This window comes from Mirounga leonina, unplaced genomic scaffold (assembly GCF_011800145.1).
Source record: "Mirounga leonina isolate KUSES-001 unplaced genomic scaffold, KU_Mleo_1.0 Mir_114, whole genome shotgun sequence".
NCBI lineage: Eukaryota > Metazoa > Chordata > Mammalia > Carnivora > Phocidae > Mirounga > Mirounga leonina.
In genome coordinates this window covers 21,999,145-22,024,510 of record NW_023270265.1, presented here as the reverse complement: position 1 = coordinate 22,024,510, position 25,366 = coordinate 21,999,145, and the positions used below count along the sequence as shown (strand labels likewise).

General features: G+C 48.6%; 2 protein-coding genes across 4 annotated transcripts in view; both read left to right on the top strand.

The window, feature by feature from the left end:
* Positions 1-11,087, top strand: part of PDLIM1 (PDZ and LIM domain 1) — a 44,464-nt gene extending 33,377 nt beyond the window's left edge. The window contains exons 5-7 of the mRNA XM_035025537.1: positions 2,755-2,906; positions 10,087-10,204; positions 10,588-11,087. Of these exons, the coding sequence (XP_034881428.1) occupies positions 2,755-2,906; positions 10,087-10,204; positions 10,588-10,774 (457 nt within the window). The 3' untranslated portion in view covers positions 10,775-11,087. The remainder of the gene's footprint in view (positions 1-2,754; positions 2,907-10,086; positions 10,205-10,587) is intronic.
* Positions 11,088-13,320: 2,233 nt separating this feature from the next.
* The window catches only part of LOC118024011 (cytochrome P450 2C21), a 45,445-nt gene continuing 33,399 nt past the window's right edge, over positions 13,321-25,366 (top strand). Inside the window, exons 1-3 of one of the 3 annotated variants that reach the window (XM_035025496.1) lie at positions 13,321-13,357; positions 14,094-14,295; positions 17,299-17,484. In XM_035025496.1, coding sequence (XP_034881387.1) covers positions 17,419-17,484 — 66 coding nt within the window. In that variant the 5' untranslated portion in view covers positions 13,321-13,357; positions 14,094-14,295; positions 17,299-17,418. Of the gene's footprint in view, positions 13,358-13,650; positions 14,296-16,969; positions 17,485-25,366 lie in introns of those variants that run through there. The other 2 variants (XM_035025515.1, XM_035025505.1) reach the window with 2 other exon arrangements.

Sequence of the window (25,366 nt, the reverse complement as noted above, 5' to 3'; positions counted from 1 at the left end):
TTTTGACCTTCCCCAGCAGCAGCAAAGCACTTTCATTCTCTGAGCTTTCATCAACGCAGCTGACTCTGCTTCCAGCCAGGGACCTGAGAACCCAAGTGCCCGGGAGGCTGACCGTGAAAGAGAAAGAAAGAGGGGCCCCTGGGTGGCTCAGTGGGTTGAGTGTCCAACTCTTGATTTCGGCTTAGTTGTGATCTCAGTTGTGAGATCAAAGCCCCACGTAGGGCCCCTGTGCTGGGTGTGGAGCCTGCTTGGCATTCTCTCTCTCCCTCTCCCTCTGCCCCTTCCCCTGCTTACATGGGCGTGCACTCTCTCTCTCTCTCCAAATGGATAAATAAAATCTTTAAAAAATATATAAAAAGAAAGAGAAGGAGAGGGAGAGGTAACCTGGGGAGAATTACCCCTATCATCACCCATATACCTGTTTTCTTTTTAAAAGGGAATGGAATGAATGACACATGGGTGGGTGGGTGGGCAGTGAGTGAGTAAATGTCATTGGCATACTTGACTTGCACTCATAGAAGTGGCTTCAGCCCTACAGAGAGAGTGGTTCGACTTGCTGGGGGCCACTGCCTGCCTCGTTGGGCCTGGGAGGCGGCCTGGCGGGCTGCGTAGACAGAGCTCTGTTCCCCACAGATGACGCCGCGCTTGTGCATTGGTCTGCATTGGTACCTTGCACAGCCATGTGACGTTTGCTCTGTGGCCCCATCGGGCGTACTGTCCCTCTTCCCTAGAGGGTGGCAGCTTCTGAAAAAGCAGCCGAGGCTCAGAAGCTGGGGGGATCTGGGCCTAGGAGGCTGGGCTGCCGTTTCCCCGGCACACCCCTGGGAGGGTCCCCTGTAACCTCATAGGAGCAGGGAGAGGGTGTTGCACGCTGATCTGTTTGGCAGTTTCCCTTCACCCCCTCATACCTGCTGAGCCCGGGCCCTGTGCCAGGCACTGATGCGGGGTTGGGAATGTGCTGGTGAACAAGACACGCTGCGCCCCTGTCCTCCTGGGGCTCACTGTCTAGGGGGAGAGGGCCAGTGAGGAAACGGACAGATGGACCTAGAGTCCGTGGCACGAGGGTGAGACACAACGGGGGCCAGGGTGGGGGGCTCCCTGAGGAGGGACATCTGAGCGGAGACGGGAGACGAAGATGGGAGGGAGCGCGGCCCCCATGGGGCAATCTGGGCAGAGCCCTCCGGGCGCCGGGAGCAGTTAAGTGCAGCGGTTCTGAGGCTGCCGCGTTCTGGAACAGCATAGAGGCGGGTGTGAGGAGAGCCAAGCAAGCAGGGGCTGGCTGGCAGGCCATGTGTTTGCAGAGGGAAGCAGGGCCACATTCTTCAGGGCCTTTCTACGTTTTGCCATGAATATTTACTCCAAAGGAGATGAAATTGCTTAAACTAGTATTTTGTTACTGAAACTGTGAATCTCTGGTTCTAAGTCAGAGGCGAACACTTGGAGGCCCATCACGACGCAGTGCGATTCTTGTGTTTAGTAGGTCACTGTGGCCTCCCTTTGGAAATAAGACTGTCCCAGGTCTGAGAATGGCAGTGCAGGGACAAGCGACAAAGCTGGTCCATTGTGCAGGTCAGCGGTGGCGGCCTGGACACTCAGTGGGGGTGGGGGTGCTGAGAAGGGGGCTCGGGACAGACTTTGCAAACAGAGCTGGCCGGAGTCTCCTTCCGTTTTACCCCTTCCCAGACCAGGCAGCCGAGTCTCCTGGAAAAGCCTGGAAAACGGGCCCTGGGGGCCGGGGGGGGGGGGGGGAAACGCAGCCCCAGCTCGGCCTGTCCTGTCCTGGGGAACCAAGCACAGGGCACTCGGCGGCTTCCACCCTCACCGCCAGCCCTGTGAGCTGGGCAAGGCAGAGACTGCCGTCTCGGAGCCCTTGGCCCCGAGTGCTGCGAGAGCTTATGGAGACCGTCACTCTTGTCTTCAGGAAGAAAGAACACCGCTTCCTGCTCTGTGGGAAGCATGCGTGCAGCCCGTACCGAGGGGACCCAGCCGAGGGGGCCCAGCCGAGGGGGCCCAGGGGGACCCAGCCGAGGGGGCCCAGCCGAGGGGACGCAGCCGAGGGGACGCAGCCGAGGGGACCCAGCCGACGGGGCCCAGCCGAGGGGACCCAGCCGAGGGGACGCAGCCGAGGGGGCCCGCCGAGGGGGCCCAGCCGAGGGGGCCCAGCCGAGGGGGCCCAGCCGAGGGGACCCAGCCGAGGGGACGCAGCCGAGGGGGCCCGCCGAGGGGGCCCAGCCGAGGGGACACAGCCGAGGGGGCCCAGCCGAGGGGACACAGCCGAGGGGGCCCAGGGGGACCCAGCCGAGGGGACGCAGCCGAGGGGGCCCAGGGGGACCCAGCCGAGGGGACGCAGCCAAGGGGACCCAGCCAACGGGGCCCAGCTGAGCTTGCAGCGGTCAGGTTGGGGCTGACATTTCTCCTCTTCTGAATTCTCTTTTGACATAATGTTGTTTATGTAATTCAGAAAGAAGCGCAGCATTCCCTTTCCACAGGATTAGGCCAGAAAGTAACCTCGTTCCTGGAACTCTTCGGGAAAATAGCCTCTGACTGCACTGAAGCAGCAACCAGCTCCAGCAGCGGGCACCTCGTCCCACTGGCAGGAGGTCTGCGGCTGATTCCGAGCGGGCCGTGTCCAGTGTGGTCCTCTCTAGCCACCCTTGGATTTAGGGCTGTCGTCACTTGGAAGGGGGTGCCTGGCGATCTTTTGTTTTTCCAACTTCTGGCATGTCCTAATGAGTTTCCAAACATTCTTTACAGCTTAGACCATTCTCAGCCTCCAAGCGGACTTGTCATCGACAAGGAATCTGAAGTTTACAAGATGCTTCAGGAGAAGCAGGAGTTAAATGAGCCCCCCAAGCAATCCACTTCATTCCTGGTTTTGCAGGACATCCTAGAGTCTGAGGAGAAAGGTAATCCACCCTGCTTGCGTGCGTGGGGTCAGAGGCTCTTGGGCAGGGCCTGGGTCAGGGTCAGTGTGGCTAAAACAAAGGTGAGTACAGCCCTGAGCGGGTGGAAGAAGCGCCTCAGAAAGCAGCTTTGAAACTGCTAAAAGCTCAGAGAGAGAGAGAGAGAGAGAACGAGCTCCCAGCCACACCTGCCCTGCTGTTTGCTGTCACATGAGCTTTAGGACGCTGACGTCAGGGTGAGCTTGACTCCTGTGGGATTCTGTTCGTCTGTCCCTTGGCCATTTGTTTGGCTTAAGCCCACATCCCATGCTCTGTGGTGGCTGACGTGTGTGATTGGGTCAAGGCCATGGGCTGTGACAAGCAGAAGGAAAGGAATCAGCAACACAGAGAAGCCGGGTGCAGAGCGGTACTTTTGTTCTTGCTCTCGGGTACATGGACTCCTGAGAGCCGGAGAACCCCCCCAGTTTGGCCACATCCTCCCTGGTGACCTTTCCGGGCCTCTTTTCTCCTCGGTCCGTCAGGGGCCAAAATCCTGTCCTCGAAGCTTGGTGTGAGGGTCCGGTGTCCTGCACGGCACAAACACCCCCCACCGTGACCGGCATACGGGAGGTGCTTCATGCCTGTGATTTTGTTTGCAAACCTTATCAAGAGGCACGAGGTCAGCCTCAGCTCGTCCAGGGTGTGAGCCTGATGCCTGAGGCCACCGGGGACCACCCGTGTGGCTCTGCCTTGCGGACAGCCCCCCACACTCGGCTCGGTGGCCTTCCCCGAGGTGCAGGTGTTTCACCGGAGGCCTGCTTTCCCTTGTTCTCCCTTCCTTTCCCGAAGTGCCCTCCTTGTTCTCTCTTCCTTTCCCGAAGTGACCTCCTGTGAAGAGAGAGCTGGTGAGGCAGACAGTGAAACCTGCTTCACCCGCCCCGAGGGAGGGAGCGACTTGCTTGCTCGGGGCCACCAGTGAGGGCCACAGCTGAGCGCCCTCTGCAAGAGTAACCTCCCGTCCCCAGGCCCCCAGCTCCAGGTTTGGCTTCCTGGGAGTTTTTCCTGAGCTGAGAGTTCCTACTGACAGACCCAGACCCAGACCCAGACCCAGACCCAGACCCAGACCCAGACCCAGGCTTCTTAGAGAAATTGACAGTTTACAAGCACAGGAAGTTACGGGGAAAGTTCTCTTATGCTAAAAGGACATTGTTCTACCAGCAGTTTCCCCCTTTGCTTGTTGTACCTGCGCACTTTGGAAGGAATGAGTCATATTCTGTATGAAGTTCCAGTATTAGGGCCAACTGACAAGTGACTTGGGGATCAACCCTAGAGGATGCCCGTTTTATCAAAACATGTGAGAGGGTGCCTGGGTGGCTCAGTTGGTTAAGCGACTGCCTTCGGCTCAGGTCATGATCCTGGAGTCCCTGGATCGAGTCCCACATCGGGCTCCTTGCTCAGCAAGGAACCTGCTTCTCCCTCTGACCCTCCCCCCTCTCATGTGCTCTCTCTCTCTCTCTCGTTCTCTCTGTCTCAAAAAAAAAAAAAAAAAAAAATCTTAAAAAAAAAAAAAACATGTGAGAAACCACAACTTATTCTACTCTGAGTAAGTGGGTGCAAAACCCTTCAATTAAGAGAGGAAAAGTCAGTCCATTCCAGCCCAGACTAGGACATAGACACTGCAGAACTCATCTAGTCAAATACCCTCGTGTCACAGAGAAGGACCTAAAGCCCGGGCTCACCGAGCTGCGCTGAGGTGGCAGTTCCATGCTCATCAAGATCTGAACTTCCATCTTGTGCTCCATCTACCAAGCCTGTGGCTTCCATTCTCAAGGTTACCTCATGGCTCTAGTTGGCAGCTGGTGCTCCAGCCATCATGACCACATTCAGGCACCAGGAAGGAAGAAGGGCTGAATGGGGACTCCTTTCAGACCAACCAGCTTTTTCTTTCCCAGGAGTCCCACCCTAGCATTCCATTTAATTTGACCAGAATTTAGTCACATGGCCACATCCAGTTGCAGGAGAGTCTGAGAATTATAGTTCTGTCCTCCCTGGGATGGATATCTTCTTGCTCCAAAGAAAATAAAAATTTTGCTAAAAAGAAGGGAGATAATGGATCTTACAGTCTCTTCCATATCTCTTAATATGTAGTTGCAGTAAATTTTTACAGAATGAAACAGCGTTGAGTTCCGGTCCATACATCTTACCACATGCAGAAGGCTCTTGGGGGCAAGGAGCTCAAACGCCTGTTTTTATTTGAGATGCAATGGTCAAAGTCCAGGGCAGTGTCTGGTACATAGTAAAGCACTCAGTGAGGGCTACTGTCATTCGAGGAGGCCTCGGGTTCGTAAAGCAGCACTGTCCTCACAGCAGACATCCAGGATCTGCCTGTGACCCACCTGGAGAGCGCAAGTGGGTTGCCCGTCTCTCTCAGCCCTAGTTTCTGCGCATGTCCAGGGAGGCTAATAATGGCTACTTTTTTTAAAAAAGATTTTATTTATTTGAGAGAGAGAGAGAGAGAACGAGCAGGGAGGAGGGGTAGAAGGAGAGGGAGAAGCAGACTCCCCGCTGAGCAGGGAGTCCGATGCGGGGCTCGATCCCAGGACCCTGGGATCATGACCTGAGTCAAAGGCAGACGCTTAACCAACTGAGCCACCCAGGCGCCCTTCACAGATGGTTTAGAGCATTAAGGGAAACGGTGCACATAAAGTGCCAGGCCCACTGTCAGTGAGGCCCCACATGGGAGGCTTGGCTGCAGCAGGGTTTGGTGATAAACCTCCAAAAGATTCAATGTGGGTCTTCTCCTTTTGGGTGAAATTCAGCCTCTGGACTAGGAGCAAGGGTCCTAGGTTTCTTAAACTTCATCGTACCCTGGGTCAAATTCCAGATTTGCAGGGAACAAGGAGGCTTTTTATCTTTATTTTTAAATTGTGGTGAACTACAGCTAACGTAAGATATACTATCTTAACCATATTTAAAGGCACAGTTCAGTGGCATTAGCTACATCCGTACCATTGTGCAACCATGAGCACCAGCCATCCACAGAACTCCGTCTTGCAGAACTGAAGCTCTGTACCCATTCATCACTAGCTCCTCATAGCCCCCTCCCCCAGCCGTGGAAACCACCGCTCTACCTTCTGTTTCCATGAATGTGACTGCTTTAAGCACTTCCTGTGAATGGAATCATACAGCATTTGTCTTTCGTGACTGGTTTGTTTCACTTAGCCTAATGTTCTCAAGCTTCATCCATATTGTAGCAGGTGTCAGCATTTCCTTCCTTTTTAAGGCTGCAGATTCTACAGTGTGTCTATAGCACATCTTGTTTATCATCCGTCTGGCCATTTAAGGGGAATTTTAATGAGAGGAGACTCGAAGGGAGCATCAAGGACCGAGAAAACAGTGGACGCTGGGGGCTCTGAGATGAGAAAGCTGGAGACTTTCTCAGGAGGTATCAGGGTGTCCGGGGTTGCAGAGAATCCTCACATGGTCTGGACTCAGATCATGGAGGACCACCGGGTGCTTAAGGACCATGAATTTGGTTCTTTGGTAATGTGGAGCTCTGGAAGGTTGCTGAGCAGTGAAGTAGACAGAAAAAAGGCTGTGCCTTACTGAACCCATTTTTACTTTTTTCCCGGAAACCTTTGACATGCAAGTGTCACTGGAAAAAGAGAAATTTGGAAATTTTTATAGCTTCCCAGAGCCCAAAGGGAGCTAATATTTTTACTGTAAGCTTGTTGAGAAGGACAAAATGACATTTCTTTGAGATTGCGGTGTTGGCTGTTAAGGAACAGAAGAAAATGGAGCCAGCAGGTGGCGCTGCAGGGCTGAACACAGCGCCGGCTTAGTCCTGCACACAGCTGCCTCTTCCCATGCTGTGCCCATTTTCTCTCTCTCTGTCTCTTAAATCATGTCTACGCGCAACCTGGGGCTTGAACTCATGACGTTGAGGTCAAGAGTCTCATGCTCTCCTGACTGAGCCAACTGGGTGACCCCCGTCCCCGCCCCAGGCCCAGTTTCATCCAGTTACTTCTCTTTATTTGGAGAAGGGATGTGGATTCTCCTGCCAAGTGGGGCTCTCCTATTCCTCCTTCCTTCTCTCCTGCCCTCTTGCAAATGCAACCTATAAATTTTCTGCTGGTCAAATGAATTGTGGCAAACAGCCCCATCACCTGAGACCACAACCTCACCCAGCTGGTTCCCTGGGCAGTCAGTTTCCGTTCCAAGCCATCTGGGTACGTAGAGATGCCACAGAGTCGCCGCGTTTCCTTCTTTCTCAGGGCAGGCAGCCTGGGTGGCTGCAGCAGCAGGAACCCGCACATGAGGAGGGAGCCTGTTGAGGATGCTTAGAGGCAAGAAGCTGGCCACCCAGGCCCTTCTGAGATTCCTGTAGGGAGCCAGGATTAGGGGGACAGGAGGGAGGCATTTGCCTTGGGTACAAATTTAAGGGGGCACCAAAAAACTCAACAATCAAGACAAAAATGATACTTCATAGCAGTGTTTTTTAGAATCACAATTAATGCAAAAAAAAAAAAAAAAAAAGTCTATAATGAACCAAGTTGAGACTGGGGCCAAGGAAGGGAGGAAGGTTTGGGAAGGCAAAAAGGGACTTGGACTTGGGGTGACCAAAGCACCACGGCAGCTAATCGGGCGACACCAAGCCTTCCCCCAAGCCTAATCGTGGAGCTTATAGCTAGAAACAGTGGAAATCCTGGGGCCTCCTAACCCCTGCTCCTCTCATGTACCGCCAGATGGAGATCCGTGTCCATCAGTTCCTAGTGCAGGAAGTTCCCTGCACTGATAGGGGAACTCTGAGAGGCCACGCCGTCCACACCCCATGTTAGGGCCATTAAAACAGGCTGCTTTTAAATATTCCCTCTTGGGCGCCTGGGTGGCTCAGTTGGTTAAGCGACTGCCTTCGGCTCAGGTCATGATCCTGGAGTCCCGGGATCGAGTCCCGCATCGGGCTGCTTGCTCAGCGAGGAGTCTGCTTCTCCCTCTGACCCTCCCCACCTCATGCTTTCTCTCTCTCTCAAATAAATAAATAAAATCTTTAAAAATAAATAAATAAATAAATAAATTCATTCATTCATTCATTCATTCATTCATTCATTCATTCATTCATTCCCTCTTGCTATTCTCCATAAGGCACCAGACTCTCCCAGGCTGGCTGGCCCCTGGTGTTAGCCCTCAGTGGGCTGCAGAATGCACTTCTTGTTCGTGTTCCATGAGGGCTGCTGGTCGGGCTCTGGGTTGGCCCGGTGTGGCGGGGCTGGGCCTGGCTCCGTGAGTCTTCCCATGCCAGAAGCCCAGCATAGGGAGGCGTCACTCTTGGGGCCTTGCTGCTAAGGCACAGGTCGGAAGCTTGTGGGGACAGGACCAAACCACACAAGTGCACCTCATGCTTCTGTCAGAACAAGGCCCACGTCTGCTCCCATTCCCTTGGCCAACGCAAGTCATGGGGCCAAACCCAAAGTCTGTGGCGTGGGGCGTATGCTCCACCAAGAATAGGGTTTCCCAGCTTGATGCTGTAGACATTTGGGGCCAGATAAGTCCTCGTGGTGGGGCTGTTCTGTGCATTTTAGGACATTTCTCAGCATCCCCAGCCCCTACCCAGTGGAGGCCAGAAGCACTGCTCTCCAGTTGTGACAACCCAAACTCTTCCCCCGGGGACAAAATCACCCCCAGTAGAGAATCACTGACCTACTGGGATGCATGGCAAGGGTAGGGAGGGGACACATAATTGTGGACAAAATACACAGTCCACCATCCTAGCCAATAATCAATGCTCCTTATTTGGATTCATCTCAAGTTCTGGTTCGGAAGCACCAGTCGACGTAGGGGGACCCATTTTCTAAAAGGACGAGAACCAGGGCCCTGGTTTGTCAGCCCCGGGATTGCCCAGCCTGGCTACGGTCACAGGACGACTCTCCTCAGCCCTTCACCTTACGCAGGAAACCATTCTCTTGCTCTTGTCCAGTGGTTCCCAAAGGGTGGTTCCTGGACCAGTCACCTGAGCAGCACCTGAGAACTTACTAGAAATGCAACTTCACGGGCCCTACCCCAGGCCTGCTGAAGTAGAAACTCTGGTGGTGAGGCCCAGTGAGCTGCACTGGAGTCAGCCCTCCACGTCGTTCTGATGCACGGTGAAATCTGAGAACAGCTGCTTTTAGTCTGAAGAAGTGGGTTTTAACTGGGGACATAGAGTAGGATCTCCTGGGGCCCCTGCCTCTAGAGATGCTCCGTTAGCAGCTCTGGCGAAGAGCCTGGTCTGTGAATTTTAGGGAGTCTCTCCTGGGGCCTGGCCGTTCTCACTCACGCCAGCTCAGAACCACTGGTGTAGAGACTTCCCTGGCTTCTTGGCCACAGCATGCTGGGCCGAGGTGGGGACCATCCCAGCCTTTGTCACGGCATTTCACCGTTCGTTTCTGTGCATTTGTGGGGGCTCCGGTATATGCTCAGCCCCACGCGAGGCTCTGTGGCATGTTGCAGAGTCTGTAACACAGGGTCCTGGTGCTGCAGGAATTTGCAGTCCCAGCTGACAACAAGATCGCTGGCCGGCCGAATAGACGCAGTGATAGTCATTTTGCTCGCTGGCCGCTGTTACGAGCTCCCACGAGAGAGTGCTCTGAAGACGTGCTGGGCCCGCGCCGCTCTTCGGCCAGCAGCTTATCTGATGCAGACACGGCCGACTGCAGGGAGGTCGCTTGCTCTGCTCTGTAGCAGGTGGGCTTTATCTGGCTGCCTGTAGGTGCTCTACTGTAATGGTTTTGTATTTCTTGTGATGTGGGTTTCTTTCAGCATCTAAATTCACTATCTTTTGATGATCAGATAACGTCTTTATTTATTTATTCCGTCTGTAGAAGACATCTTGAAGTTCCCATGTCCGTATGGGCGTGCATCTAATCAGAATGAAATGTAATTTGTGTTTCGGGGGCTGACTTGGTGCCCGGTACTGTGGGAGGGCTTTGTCTGTATTTTTTTTTATCTTTTTGTACCATGCTGAAGGGGGAAATGAGCTCCTGTTTTATAGAAAAGGAAACTGAGGGACCAGAGAGGTTAAGTAACTTTCCCAGGGTCGCACAGCAGAGTCGGGTCTGTTTGACCCCAGGAACTTGCTGGCACTCCGTATAAGCAACTCTGAAAAAGCTAAGTGAAACTTCTGCAGCCCCAGCCTCCCTGGCCAACCCAAGTGTTTTCCTCATTATAGGGGATCCCAACAAGCCCTCAGGTTTCAGAAGTGTCAAGGCTCCGGTCACCAAAGTGGCTGCGTCGATTGGAAACGCCCAGAAGTTGCCCATGTGTGACAAGTGTGGCACAGGCATTGTGTGAGTATCTGCCTCGCCCCGGCGTCGGAGGCCCTGCAGGTGGGCTCGACCGTGCAGCTGTGCACGGTGCCCGAGTTTGCCCCCGCGGGGCGTGACGGGGAAGAAGTCCTGCCTGGAAAACGGGGCCGAGAGGCCAGGTGGGCCTTTATGTCTGGAGTCCAGTGGGAAGGTTTTCCTCGGCCCCGGAGCTCTCAGGGCGTGCCTGACACCAAACCAGAGAAGGGGCCCCTCTGTTGAAGAGGGAGGGCTTCACGAGAAACGCATGTGGCCGGTTCCGAGGCCCTGCTCCGCCCTTTGATGGGCCTCGTGGAAGGAACTCCCGGCTGGGTGCCTCCCTCGGGTGCTTGTCGCTAACGGAGCCCTTTCCTGCCTCCCTCCTGCAGCGGCGTGTTCGTGAAGTTGCGGGACCGCCACCGTCACCCCGAGTGTTACGTGTGCACTGACTGCAGCACCAGCCTGAAGCAGAAGGGCCACTTCTTCGTGGAGGATCAAATCTACTGTGAAAAGCACGCGCGGGAGCGGGTCACACCCCCTGAGGGCTACGACGTGGTCACTGTGTTCCCCAAGTGACCCAGCAGCTCTCCTCCTCTCCATGCTCTGGCCCTCTCCTCTCCTGAAAGCTCTTGCTGACTTTGGTTTCACCCCTGCTCGTTAAGCACCACGTCTCCCTGCCTCTGCTAACTGACTCACTGGCTGTGTGACGCCTGCTTTTACAATTAACAGAGGATTGTTCTGTCCCGTGTCCCCTTGCCAGCGTCCCTGGGGCTTCTCTTTACCTCAGTTCATCTCTGCTGCAAATGGACATCAGCCACATTGGAACCAAACCGAATGGTGTATGTCTGACATCGAGTTCGGTTTTACTCAATAAATGTGTAGACTCCAAGGCAGCGTGGTGTCCCTTTATCATTTCACCATGCGTCCTTGTTCCTGTCTCAGGCCAGATGAGATTTCTGAGGCCTCTCCTCTTGTTTTGGGTTCCCCGCTTCTCTGAGATTTGCAGGCCTTCTCCATGTGTGAGAAGATTGACGTCTGAATGAGCCATGTTCTCACCTTCCTTTGAAGTTAGCTCCAAATTCTCTTTCTCTGATGCTAATGTAAGATCAACCTTGTTATGTTGTAACGAAATGAGGTCTTCTTTTCTATCTGGCTGTTCTGGGACTTATCTGAGGAAATGCATGCTTCCCAAACAAGAGACGGAGAGCTTTACCAGTTGGGCCTTCAGATATTCCCTAACGAGTCCCTCTCCAGGCTGCTGGCTGCACCACAGCCCCCCTGCTCTGTGAAGGGAAGTGCGCTCAGGGTGGGCATCACCTAGGTGCTAAACTCAGACACCTCTTGGTAGTCCCTTGTGGAATTTTGACGGCAAATAGACATGTTCAGCAGCCACAGCCCGAGAAGGACATGGGACCTGCAGGGATGTGGCTCTGGGTCATACCATCAGGGAAGGCTCAGATACGCAGAGGCGCTGCGTGAGGGTGAGGGGAATCCAGAATGTGTGGTAGAGACTGGAGATAATGAGCCTGAGTTAACCAACGTCAGGCGCAGGGGCTGTTGTGACCTTCCTCTTCTAGTGACCTTCCTCTTCTAAGCTTCCCACAGGAAAAGCCGGCCCACCAGATCTGGGCAGGGCTGCCTTCAGAAGTCGCATGGAGACTCCCGCAATGTTGACACCTGCTGCGTCACTCAGATACCCCTTCAGAACCCAAGGACTCGGCCCCCGAGCTGCCCGGAGAGTTGCCAGTGGAGGGCCCTGTCCGTCAATCCTCTTGGAGAGTGTCTCAGCTGAAGAGAGCTGCCGCATGGCCCCTTTCCCAGGTGGTCCAGTGCCTGTGGAGGTGGGCATATCTGGGCCTGGTCCCCTGCCCCAGCGCTGGACAGCTTTGTAGGCGTCAGCTGAGGCCTCCCTTAAAGCTGTATTGCTCATAGCCAACTTCTGTCCCTGCCCAATTCTGCTTCCCTCCCTACCTCCCCCCCCACCCCAGGTCATGGTCCCAAGGGCACCCCTCCTAAACTTTCCTCTCACTAGCCCCAGTCACAGTTTGCTTCCTGGGAAAACCAATTTGGGACAACCATGACAGAAACTTCGGAATTTTTTTTTTTTTCCCCTGAGTTGGGATTTATTTGGAGGGTTTTTTCACGGGGGCCTACCTTAAACTGACTTACTCATTCAAATAACTGATTTTTATGCCATGTCAAAAACTCACTGTCGGGGGCAAGAGTGGACACAGACCAGGTAGGAGTACTGCCCTGGCCCAGGTAGGAAGTGGAAAGGCTGGTACAGGGTGGTGGAGGTGGGAGTAGGGGAAAGTCACTGGATTTGAGATAGATTTTTAACGTAGAGCAGACTGACCTGGGCTGCCCTCCTTCTGTCTCCTTCCTTGACCAGACAACAAAGAGCTTCTCCCTCAGTAATGGGCCCCTAGAGCAGGAGACCTCTCAACTCTGCCAGCCCCGTTCTAAGCTGGGAGCTCAGAATGGCAGGAGAAAGTGTGGCAGGTGTGGTCTGGTGTCCCCAGTCCCTTGGGCATGAGCTGAAGGCTCCTTCACCTGCCCCCCTCGTCCACCTCCAAGAACTCTGCTCTCAAGGAAAGAATAGCATCTAGAAAGTACATCCGGTGTGATGGTCCCTTACACTGATGGCACTTTACAGATTACAAAATGCATTTATTGTATTGCTCTGCGAACATCACAAACCCTACTAACAGGAGAGTTCATAGGTGGGGAACCAGGGACTCAGTGCGAATGAGAATTAGAATGTATACAGTCATGAATGAGCATGTACTGGAATTTATAGGGAACATTGTGGTTTCTGCTCTGAAAGAATGCCTATGGGTGCAGCCACTTTGGAAAACAGTATGGAGGTTCCTCAAAAAGTTAAAAATAGAGCTTCCCTATGACCCAGCAATTGCACTACTGGGTATTTACTCCAAAGATACAGATGTAGTGAAAAGAAGGGCCATACTGCACCCCAATGTTCATAGTAGCAATGTCCACAATAGCCAAACCGTGGAAGGAGCCGAGATGCCCTTCAACAGACGAATGGATAAAGAAGATGTGGTCCATGTATACAATGGACTATTACTCAGCCATCGGAAAGGATGAACACCCAACATTTGCATCAACATGGGACTGGAGGAGATCATGCTGAGTGAAGTAAGTCAAAAAAAGAAAGACAATTATATGGTTTCACTTATTTGTGGAACATAAGGAATAGCATGGAGGACATTAGGAGAAGGAAGGGAAAAATGGAGGGGAAATCGGAAGGAGAGATGAACCATGAGAGACTATGGACTCTGAGAAACAAACTGAGGGTTTTAGAGGGGAGGGGGCTGGGGGGATGGGCTAGCCCGGTGATGGGTATAAAGGAGGGCACGTACTGCATGTAGCACTGGGTGTTACACGCAAACAATGAATCATGGAACACGACATCAAAAACTAATGATGTATGGTGACTAACGTAATTAAAAAAATTATATATAAAAAAAAAGAATGCCTGTGGCCAAGGACTGAGAGCATGAGGGGCTTTGTTGCAGTGGTTAGTTGGTGGCTGACTGCCCTCCTCCCTCTAAATATTCTCCTGATGCCATGTCGTCGAATCAATTTGAAAAGAATTAAAGTGTCTCTGTCCAATGGGATTAAGCCAACAAGGGATTGAATTGCTGAAACTATTCGGCTGAAGACACTCACTGCATTGAAGCAACAGCCAGTTTGGGTGATAAATATGCCTCAAAACCTTGGCAGAAACATCTGTTGAACTAAGAGAGGGTTTCCTCCGTCGTGATTACGTGTATATATCCTGAGATTTGTGTTGAATGTTCTCTGAAGGGAGATGCATGGTGAATTGTTTCTAACTTCTGACACATGGTGACTTTCCATAAACTCTTCACAGATTAAAGCATTACTCTCTTGGCAACCTTGGCATAAGCCAAGAATCTGACGTTTATGAGATGCTACGGGAGCAACAGGAGTTTAAACAAAAAGTAGTCTACCTCATTCCAGCTTCTGCAGGAAATCCTGGAGTCTGAGGAGAAAGGCGACCGGCCTGCCCCTGTTCAAGGCCTGGCGTGTGGTCACTCCTCGCTGAAACACAGGTGAGCAGAGCCTAGCAGTGGGAGGAAAGAGTACAGTGTGGGCCATTAAACTCTGATAAATAAAATAATCTATGCCTTCTTGCCTTGGTCTGTGTTACAGGAGCTCAGATCTAGCTGTTTCCTGTCATGTGTGTACCATATAGCTGAGGGCTGGGTAAATTATCTTGTGGTGGGACTTTGTTGGTTTGTCCCTCAGGTCCCCCCTTGATTTGATTTGAGCCCATCCATCCCCTTCCTGCTGTGATTGGTGGTGCAGATAGGCAAAGGCCAAGGGCAGTAGAGAGACTGAAGCACAACGAGCCACCAGCAGAATGAATCTGGGCTCTGGGCTTCATCTTGCGGCTGAGGAGATGCCGTGTTATTTGTGTACTCCAGTGTGTTGGGCACATTGGAATCCTGTTTTTACTGCCTCCCCACTATACCTGTCTGCCATGGGAGAGTCGTCCCTCCTGAGAAGGATCTGAATACCTGGGGACTCTGATGGGGAGAGACCTGCCTCAGCCAGACTTCCACTCCCCGCGGGTCATCCCACTCTGAAAGGGACTGAACTTTTTTCCTCAGGGCAACCAGTTCCACCCCTCCTAGCTGTGAGAACTTAGCCAAGTCACTCACTCCTCCTGATGTGGGGACCCTGCATTGTCGTTTGTGTCCTGGCCCCTTGATCAGTCTTCTTTCTGGCTTCTGTTTGACTTCTGTAGTCATCTTTATTATTTCCTTCTTTCTCTTTGCCTTGGGTTAGTTTGATCTTTTTCTTGTTATTTTGAGGTGGACATTTAAGTCATTGGTTTGAGACTTTTTTCTAATACAAGCATTTAGTGGCATATATTTCCCTGTAAGTACTCCTTTGGCCACATGCCACAAATTTGATACACTGTGTTTTCATTTTCATTCATTTCAGAATAGTTTTCCAGTTTCTCCTGTGATTTCTTCTCTGACCCCTGGAGTATTCAGGAGCATTGTGTTTAATATCTAAATATTTGGTGGTTTTCCAGCTATCTTTCTGTTATTGATATCTAATTCAATTCAAAGGATGAATTAGAATTAAATCCTTTTCAAGTGACCAACTGTCAGTTTCTTTCGTAGCCCAGATCGTGGTCTGTACTGGTGAACGTGCTATATGTACTTAAAGAGGATGTGTGTTCTGCTGTTTAGGAAACTAAATTAGTTAGGTCAAGTTGGTCGATAGGTTCAAAGTAATTAGGTTCAAGTCTTCTGTCTGATTTTCTGTCTGCTTGTTCAATCATTTACTGAGAGTGGACACTTGAAATCTCTAGCTATAATCATGAATTTGTCTTGTTCTTTCAGTTCTATCAGTTTTGTTTTATATCTTTTAAAGCTCTGTTTTAGGTGTTTATACATTTAAGATTCTTTTATTTTGTAATGAGGTATAACTCCTTTGTGATTATGAAATGAACATCTTTATCTCTGGTGGTATTCCCTATTCTGAAATCTACTTTGACATTAAAATAGCCATCCCAGCTTTCTTTGATCAGTGTTTGAATATTACATCCTTTTAATTTTTCTGTGTCTTTATATTTAGAGTTGGTTTTCTGAAGAAAGCACTTGTTTGAGTCTTGCCTTTTCGTTCAGCCTGACAATCTCTACTTTTGGGTTTTGACCATTTTTATTTCATTTAATTTTTGATGTCATTGGGTAAATGTCTGCCATCTTGCTACTGGTTTTCTCAGAGTCATTTTTGTTGTTTTCTTGTTTAGCCTGCATCCTAGGGGCACCTGGGTGGCTCAGTTGGTTGAGTGTCTGCCTTCAGCTTGGGTCATGATCCCAGGGTCCTGGGATGGAGCCCCACATGGGGCTCCCTGCTTGGCGGGGAGCCTGCTTCTCCGTCTTCCTCTACCACTCACCCTGCTTGCGTGCATTCTCTTTCTGTATCTCTCAAGTAAATAAATAAATAAATAAATAAAATCTTAAAAAAAAATAACCTGCATCCTTTTGGATCAATTGTTTATTTTTTATGGTTCCATTTGATCTCAATGATTTATTAGCTCTGTTTTTTTCTGTTGTTGTTTTTTAGTGGTTTATGATTTACAGCATCAACTTAATGTGATCCATGTTTAATATTGTACTATATCAAGCCTGGTGTAGAAACCTTACGGTAGCATACTTCCATTTCCTGCCTCCTATCTTTTATATTGTTATCATATATTTTATTTCTACCTATGTTTAAGCCCAAGAGTAGTCTTTAAAGGAGATTTAAAAACTAGTCTATGATATTTTAAATAATTTTATGTAAGTAATTCCCACACATGACCCTTTCCAGTGGTCTTCATTCCTTCCTACAGATCCATGCTTCCATCTGGGATCATTTTCCTTCAGCATGAAGTTTATTTTAGTCATAATCAGTGTGGGTGCTGTGATGAATTTACTTCATTTTGGAATGTCTGAAAATCTTTTTGTGTAGCCACTTTTATTGAGGCATATTTTCTTTTTTTTTTTCTTTTAATTTTTTTTTATTTATTTATTAGAGAGAATGAGATAGAGAGAGCATGAGAGGGGGGAGGGTCAGAGGGAGAAGCAGACTCCCCGCCGAGCAGGGAGCCCGATGTGGGACTCGATCCCAGGACTCCAGGATCATGACCTGAGCCGAAGGCAGTCGCTTAACCAACTGAGCCACCCAGGCGCCCCGAGGCATATTTTCAATATATAATTTTATATAGTTTTAAAAAATCAATTGTGAATTGATTATAAACACCAAAATGATAATATGAGTGTAAGGAATGACTGCTGTCTCTAAGTATAGTCAGGTTTTTCCCTCCATCTCTTTCTGAGTTCAGTATAGAGAATTATTTTATATGTGTAGTAGAAGTTTCACCTCCAGTATAGGGACCATGTAATATTTATCTTTATGATCCCAAAGCCTCATGCAGGACTTGACATAGGTATAAGTGTGCTCAACGAGTTTGTTATTGTTGTTTTTAATTAGATAGATGAGGCTTCCTCTATTAAGCTTACCATACTTTCTCCTTTCCTATCCATTCTATCTAGGAAACCCATACTTTCCATACTGCTGATTTAAAATAGTTTTGTTTTGGAGAGAGTAAAGGAATACCAAGAATTCATGAACACTAACAATCATTGGAACTTCTTTGACTCTCTCTGGTCAAGATGGAGTGGGACAAGTGTGAATTGGGCCATGAGGTGCATCATTTTGTTCTTTCTGGTGGCATTGAGGTGAGTGGGCAAATACTACTACTTGAAAAGCACTTCCAGCAGCAAGTACTGTGTGCAGGGACCTACACTACGCATCATGGGGGACTTTCAATCTTGTAAGGGTAGAGAGTGATGAAACATATGGTCTCTGTTTGGTAAGTGGTAAAGGTGTAATTGAAGAAAGACGGAATATACATATTCTTCCATCTTGGATGAAATAACTGTAATTTTTAAAGAGCAGCACATGCAAAATACCATGCTCTAAGGTGAAGCTGTAATTGATGATTGAACATAGTGCGATCATACTGTACTTAAAAGAAGTGATGACGGAGCAGTGTCTGGGTGGCGCAGTTGGTTAAGTGTCAGACTCTTGGTTTTGACTCAGGTCATGATCTCAGGGTCACGAGATCGAGCCCCACGTCAGGCTCTGTGCTCAGCTCAGAGTCTGCTTGGGATTCTCTTTCCCTCTCCCTCTGCCCCTCCTACCCCCCCAAATAAATAAATAAATCTTTAAAAAAAATTTAAGTGATGGCATATGTAGGCCATGAAGGATGGGAAAGGGAATTTCAGATGGGGTGAAGACATGCCCACTCTGGACAAGTGGATTGGCAAGGAGAGTGGCTAGAGGGAGCAGAGGGCTTTAAATAGTTCAGTAAAATTAGGCTTTAGGGGCGCCTGGGTGGCTCAGTTGGTTAAGCATCTGCCTTCGGCTCAGATCATAATCCCAAGGTCCTGGGATTGAGCCCCTCGACTGGCTCCCTGCTCAGCGGGGAGCCTGTTTCTCCCTCTCCTCACCTCTTGTCCTCTCTCTCTCTCTCAAATAAATAAATAAAATCTTAAAAAAAATAAAAGAAAATTGGTCTTTGAACTGATACGGAATTGGAGTTTGGTATTTATGGAGTGATCTGAATACTGAATTAGAAATTTTTAATTTGATTAGAAGGAAATTTGAGCAAGAACAAGGATGTGATTGCAGGTGATATTTGTGGGAAATTATACAGGAGTTCCCTGGAGTGTTTGGTTCCCTGCTGGAGAGCTCTCATTTCTAGACCTAGCATCTGAGAGTCTGGATAATCATTACAGCCATGGAAATGTAGAGGAGTTTGATGATAGAGGAGTCAAAATTACATGAAGATTGTCTCCCTTTCCGTGTTCTCATGGATCTAGGAATATAATCAGTTGGGCAGGTCCAAAGAAGCCAAAGGAGACAAAAAAACATTAAAAAGAAGGAATAGATCAGATTTAGTTAGGAAGGTGGACACCTGGGCAGCCTTTGGATGGGTTAAGAGGATTTGCTGGTGACTCCTAATTGAAGAGAGCAGTTTAGAAGGAAGGAGATGATGGTGGGAGAAATTTCAGTAATGGGAGATGTTCTGAGATGTTAAACAGAAGTGGGAAAAGATCTGGGTGACAGAGTAAATGGTGGTTGGGTCAAGTGGCAAAATTGCATGGGAAGGAAATAAAGGCATAAAGACCTAAGTGTAGGTGTAACATTTCCACTGAAAGGGAAGAGGGGAGATTCTAGAACATTTGGAAAAGTGGTACTCCCAGAGAACAAAAGGACATTTCTTCCTCTGAAATTACAATTGCTTTAACCAACTACTGTCTATAGCACTGGGTGGAATGGAGAAATTGGTTAGTGGGCAAGACTTAGGGCCCTAAATGGGTAGAGTCCAGAAGATGAGACCAAGGGACATTCAAATAATTTTCTGTGGAATTTGGTCTGAACCACCAGTTTCATGTGGTCTGGATGAGGAGCGGTGATTTGTGGTTAAGCATGTGGTTTAGGGAGCTGTAGGAAGAAGCAAATTTCGACCAGTATCTGCCCTTTTTTCTACCCCTAATGAATGATTCTTAACCTTTTGGAGGCCATAGTTCTTTCTGGGAAGAATTCACTTATATTCACCACTTGCTTTTTTGTGGACATTCTGATGGGTGTCATGGATGCTATAAAGCCTCTTCATTACTCCCAGGGTAGGGAGGGCTCCACGTCCCCTGGTGTCTGAGTTACTAGTAGCTATCTTTCCAATACTATATTTAAATATAACTTCATTGTTCTAGGAAACATTATTTTATTTTGCGTCTAGCATAATTTTGATAGGCCAGGTATAAGAATCACTGAATCTCCCGATGTACTTGGACAGATGGATATATCCAAGGGGAACTTGTACTATTATTTCTCTATGTCAGGCCATATGTTGGGCAGTTATTTTGTCAAATAATTGCATCCAGGGGCACCTGGGTGGCTCAGTCGGTTAAGTATCTGCCTTCAGTCATGATCCCAGGGTCCTGGTATTGAGCGCTGCATCGGGCTCCCTGCTCAGCAGGGAGTCTGCTTCTCCCTCTCCCTCTGCCTGTCCCCTCCAGCTTGTGCTCTCTCTCTCAAATAAATAAAATCTTTAAAAGCAAAATTCTTGGGATGCCTTGGTGGCTCAGTCGGTTAAGCGTTTGCCTTCGGCTTGGGTTATGATCCCAGGGTCCTGGGATCGAGTCCCGCGTCGGGCTCCTTGCTCAGCAGGAGCCTGCTTCTCCCTCTGCCCGCCACTCCCCAAAGTCCTTTCTTTGAAAATTGGCACTTATTTTCAATTCCCTCAGAGTCATCTTAGTGTGGTTTTGGAAGGAGCAGATACAGATGTGTATATCAACCTCTCATACTTCACCGGCATTCCTTCAAAGATGAACTTTTATAAAGAATTTACTTGTAGGGGCGCCTGGGTGGCTCAGTTGTTAAGCATCTGCCTTCGGCTCAGGTCATGATCCCAGGGTCCTGGGATCGAGTGCCTCTTCGGGCGCCCTGCTCAGTGGGGAACCTGCTTCTCCCTCTCCCACTCCCCCTGCTTGTGTTCCCTCTCTTGATGTCTCTCTCTGTCAAATAAATAAAATCTTTTTTTAAAAAAGGAATTTACTTGTATATTATTAAAATATTGTCTCAGATAGGGTGCCTGGATGGCTCAGTCGGTTAAGTGTCTCACTGTTGATCTCAGTCTTGGTCTCAGGATCATGAGCTCAAGCCCCGCATTGGGCTCTGCACTGGGCATGGAGCCCACTTAAAAAAAAAAACTTGACTCAGATAGATGGGGATGCCTGGTTGGTACAGCATGGGGTTCTTGATCTTAGGGTTGTGAATTCAAGCTCCATGTTGGGCACAGCTCTTGCTTAGAATTTTTTTTTTTTTTAAGATTTTATTTATTTATTTGACAGAGAGACACACAGCGAGAGAGGGAACACAAGCAGGGGGAGTGGGAGAGGGAGAAGCAGGCTTCCCGCTGAGCAGGGAGCCCAATGCGGGGCTCGATCCCAGGACCCTGGGATCATGACCTGAGCCGAAAGGCAGACCTTAACGACTGAACCACCCAGGCGCCCCAGAAATTTTTTTTTAAATAAAAATATTGGCTCAGATATTCTCACTCTGTACTCACTACTTTCCTGGATATAGCTTTCTTGGATAGTAAGTTTCCTGTAGCTTCCTTTTGTCATTCATAGCAATTCCCTTCTCCCAAAGCTAACCTTTTAGAATGCTTCTCAGACTGCAAATCATCTGAGACTATTTCACACAAAATTCCAGAACTTATTTCATTCTTTAGTAATAGAAAGTAGGTATCCATTTTCCCACCTCCAACATTGGAACACTACTCTGGACATTTTCACTATGAAGAATGAATTATGAAAAAGTGCACCATGATCAACAAAGTGGCCACCTCTTAAGAAAAAAAAAAAAAATACACCTATGACAGCTCAAGCCAGCTGTGCCTGCCCCAAACCACGGCCATGAAGCTGGGATTCTGCACAGCGTTCAGAGAATCATCACATCTCCTGTCCGCTCCGCCCTCCAGTTTTCCCTAACATTCTCCCCTTGGTGTTATTTCCTCTCTCCAGTCCTGCCAGGCAATTTGAACAGAAGATGGCCGTGGGCACATCAATTTAAATAATCATGAAGGGCGCCTGGGTGGCTCAGTTGGTTAAGCGACTGCCTTCGGCTCAGGTCATGATCCTGGAGTCCCGGGATCGAGTCCCGCATCGGGCTCCCTGCTCAGCAGGGAGTCTGCCTCTCTCTCTGACCCTCCCCCCCTCATTCTCTCTCTCTCAAATAAATAAATAAAATCTTTAAAAAAATAAATAAATAATCATGAAAACTTTTTTTTTTAAAGATTTTATTTATTTATTTGACAGAGAGATAGAGAGAGAGCACAAGTAGGCAGAGAGGCAGGCAGAGGGAGAGGGAGAAGCAGACTCTCCACCGAGCAGGGAGCCGGATGCGGGGCTTGATCCCAGGACCCCGGGATCATGACCTGAGCCGAAGGCAGCTGCTTAACCGACTGAGCCACCCAGGCGCCCCTCATGAAAACTTTTTAAGAAAAAGAAGACGAGGACTATCCATGGCTTTCCAACTTCTATTAATTCTAATCTATTCTAAAATTCACCTTTTTTTTTTTTAATCAAATCTGTGCTCTTAGGATATTTTAACAGAAGAAAGAGTCTATATCTCAGGATGGGGTTCATTATTTCTATCTCAGCAACAGACAAGTCAGATACATCGTTATCATGTTGTCATAGGTAAGGTTTTTAGCTTTTAGCACTCCCTAGATGTGACTAGATGCAATTATTTGGGGTTTTTAAAAAAGATTTAATTTATTTGACAGAGAGAGACACAGTGAGAGAGGGAACACAAGCAGGGGGAGTGGGAGAGGGAGAAGCAGGCTTCCCGCTGAGCAGGGAGCCCGACGCGGGGCTCGATCCCAGGACCCCGGGATCATGACCTGAGCCGAAGGCAGACGCTTAACGACTGAGCCACCCAGGCACCCCTACAAGTAAATTCTTTATAAAAGTTCATCTTTGAAGGAATGCCGGTGAAGTATGAGAGGTTGATATACACATCTGTATCTGCTCCTTCCAAAACCACACTAAGATGACTCTGAGGGACTTGAAAACAAGTACCAATTTTCAGAGAAAGGACTTAGAAGGATTAGCCAATAAAAGACTTCAGTCTAGGGGCACCTGGCTGGCTCAGTCAGTGGAGCATGCGACTCTTGATCTCGGGGTCATGAGTTCAAGCCCCAGGTTGGCCACAGAGCTTACTAAATAAAAATATTGACTCAGATATTGATCTTGATCTCGGGTTTGTGAGTTCCAGCCCCATGTTGGGTGTAGAGATTACTTAAAAATAATAATAAAAAAATATATATCAATCTATTTGTGAAAGGCAAAAAAATCAGATGGAGGAATAGTAACTAATTTAGGGGAGTGGAAGGAATTTACAACCCAAGTGTCTGCAGAGGACGTTTACCCATGAGAAGGAAGTCAAGTTACTTACACAGAATCCTTCAGAGATTCAGGATTTGGAAGTACCAATTTTCAAAGAAGACAAGGCATGGATGAAGCTAAAAACAGTACAGCATGTTGGAATTCTGCAATCATAGCTGTTGCCACCTCTGTTTTTACACTGTCCTTTGCAGTCACATGATGTTTGTTCCCATAGGATATAGGAAGTTTACTCTCTGGAATAGGGATTCTCTACCTGGGTGCTGTTGGTATTTTGGACAAGTATTTGTAGTGGGAGCTGTTTTGTGCATTGTATACGTCTAACAGGATTCCTGGCCTCTACCCTCTAGATGCGAGTAGCACCCCCCAAGTTAATGTCAACAAATAATGTCTTAAGACACTGCCAAATGGTCCTTTGGGGTGGGGGTGGATAAAAATCACCCCAGGTTGAAACCTGTTGTTCGACAGAAACTAAAACTCCTCAGATACCCTGGACCTGGGACAGCTGGCATAGTGAGGACAGAATGAGGTACCAGGATGAAAATCTGGGCATTGGGCAATGGTCCACATACTGATTTCTGGGATCCTTAGCTCTTTCTTCCATTCTGCTCCCAGTAACCCAGCAGCCAGGTAACAGAAGACTATAGGATTTTTTTCCTAAAGAAACCAAATATCACCAGAGAAGAAACTTCCATATACTGATATCTAAGTAGAAAGGATCTACAAATCTCATAGCACAATGAAAGAAAAATTATCTCAGGGCATCTGGGTGGCTCAGTTGGTTAAGCGACTGCCTTCTACTCAGGTCATGATCTGGAGTCCCGGGATCGAGGCCCCGTGTCAGGCTCCCTCCTCAGCGGGGAGCCTGCTTCTCCCTCTCCCCCTCCCCCCTCTTGTGCTCTCTCTCAAATAAATAAATGAAGTCTTAAAAAAAAAAATTATTGGGCGCCTGGGTGGCTCTGTTGGTTAAGCAACTGCTTTCGGCTCAGGTCATGATCCTGGAGTCCCGGGATCGAGTTCCGCATCGGGCTCCCTGCTCTGCGAGGAGCCTGCTTCTCCCTCTGACCCTCCCCCCTCTCATGTACTCTCTCTCATTCTCGCTCTCTCAAATAAATAAATAAATCTTTAAAAAAAAAATTATCTCAAGGCACAACAATCATAAAACTTTTGATTGCTTAGATTAAATCTTATAAGTTCCCAGAGAGAGAGAGACATCCAGTCATCTATAAAGAGTTTGGAGTCAGAATGCTTTCAGAATGTATAATCCCCCCTGGATACCAACAGACAGTGCAGCGCACCTTCATAAAGCTCAGGGAGAATAATGATCAAACTAAATTAGATACTTTTGATCGTAAACGTTAGCACATTATACTTCCTGAGGTGCACCTCAATTTTTGAGTTACTAGGATAACTTGGAGACTGTTTGACGTCAGTTCACATAGACCTGCTTCAGTTAGAGGCAGCATAGTGTGGTGGTTAAGAGCTCAGACCCTGGAGCTAGTTTGTCAGTTCAAATTCCAACTCTGGGGCTTACTAACCATGTGATACTGGGCATATCAGTTAGCCTCTGGACTCCCATGTTTTCATCTGTTAAGGGTAATGAATTGTTATAGGATTTACTTCATTGGGAGTTTATGTGTCTAGAGTGAATCAGTGTGTCAGCCTAAAGTCAGCTGATTGTCAATGTTAACCACATCTCCAAAAAGACCTTTACAGCAACATTTAGATTAGTATTTGATTAAATAACTGGGTGCTATAGCCTAGCCAAGTTGGTACAGAATACTAACCATTACAGTCAACCCCTTATAAACTCAGCACCCATACACATCTCCTTAAATCATACTTAATCTCCAAATAAATAACAAAGTCATACTTCTATTTAACACGATACAACTCTTCTGCGTGTGTACTAAAAAAAAGAAAAAAGAAAAACAAAACGAACTAACCCTTTAGCCAAAAGAAGATGTCAAGTCCTTGGGTGATGTTTACTCTTCTCATCGATGTCCTGTAACAAAGATCACAAACACACACACCCAGTCATAACGAAATGTAGTTGTTCATGATAACTACAGCCCTTGTTTCTGCAACTGGTCATTTGATTGTGGCTGATTTCTTCCTCCCTCCCCACCTCCTGCTTCCTTCCTTCCCTCCTTCCTATGTTGTGGTAAGAACACTTAATATGAGATCTTTCCCCTCAAATTTTTAGGTGCACAATACAGTATTGTTAACTATAGTCACAATGTTGTACAGCAGATCTCTAGAACTTTCCATCTTACACGACAGAAACTCTTCTCCCACTGAATAGCAACTCCTTATTTCCTCTTCCCCCGAGGCTCTGGCAAAGACCATTCTACTCTCTGTTTCTGTTGGTGTGGTCTCCCAGGGCTGCACACTCTCCTAGCAGCTGTGTGCACTGCAGTGAAGGTCAGTGATGAGGGTTAGGCCAGGGGTACATGGTGGTGTAGACTGGTGACAAGACAGGGCCTGATATGGGTCGACAAGCAGCTGCAGCATGTCAGCATGTGCCCCCATGGGTTCATGCTGTGCTGAGGGAGAAGGAGGGGGAGAGTTCTAAAGATTGCGAAGGGACAGGGCGCCTGGGTGGCTCAGTTGGTTAAGCGACTGCCTTCGGCTCAGGTCATGA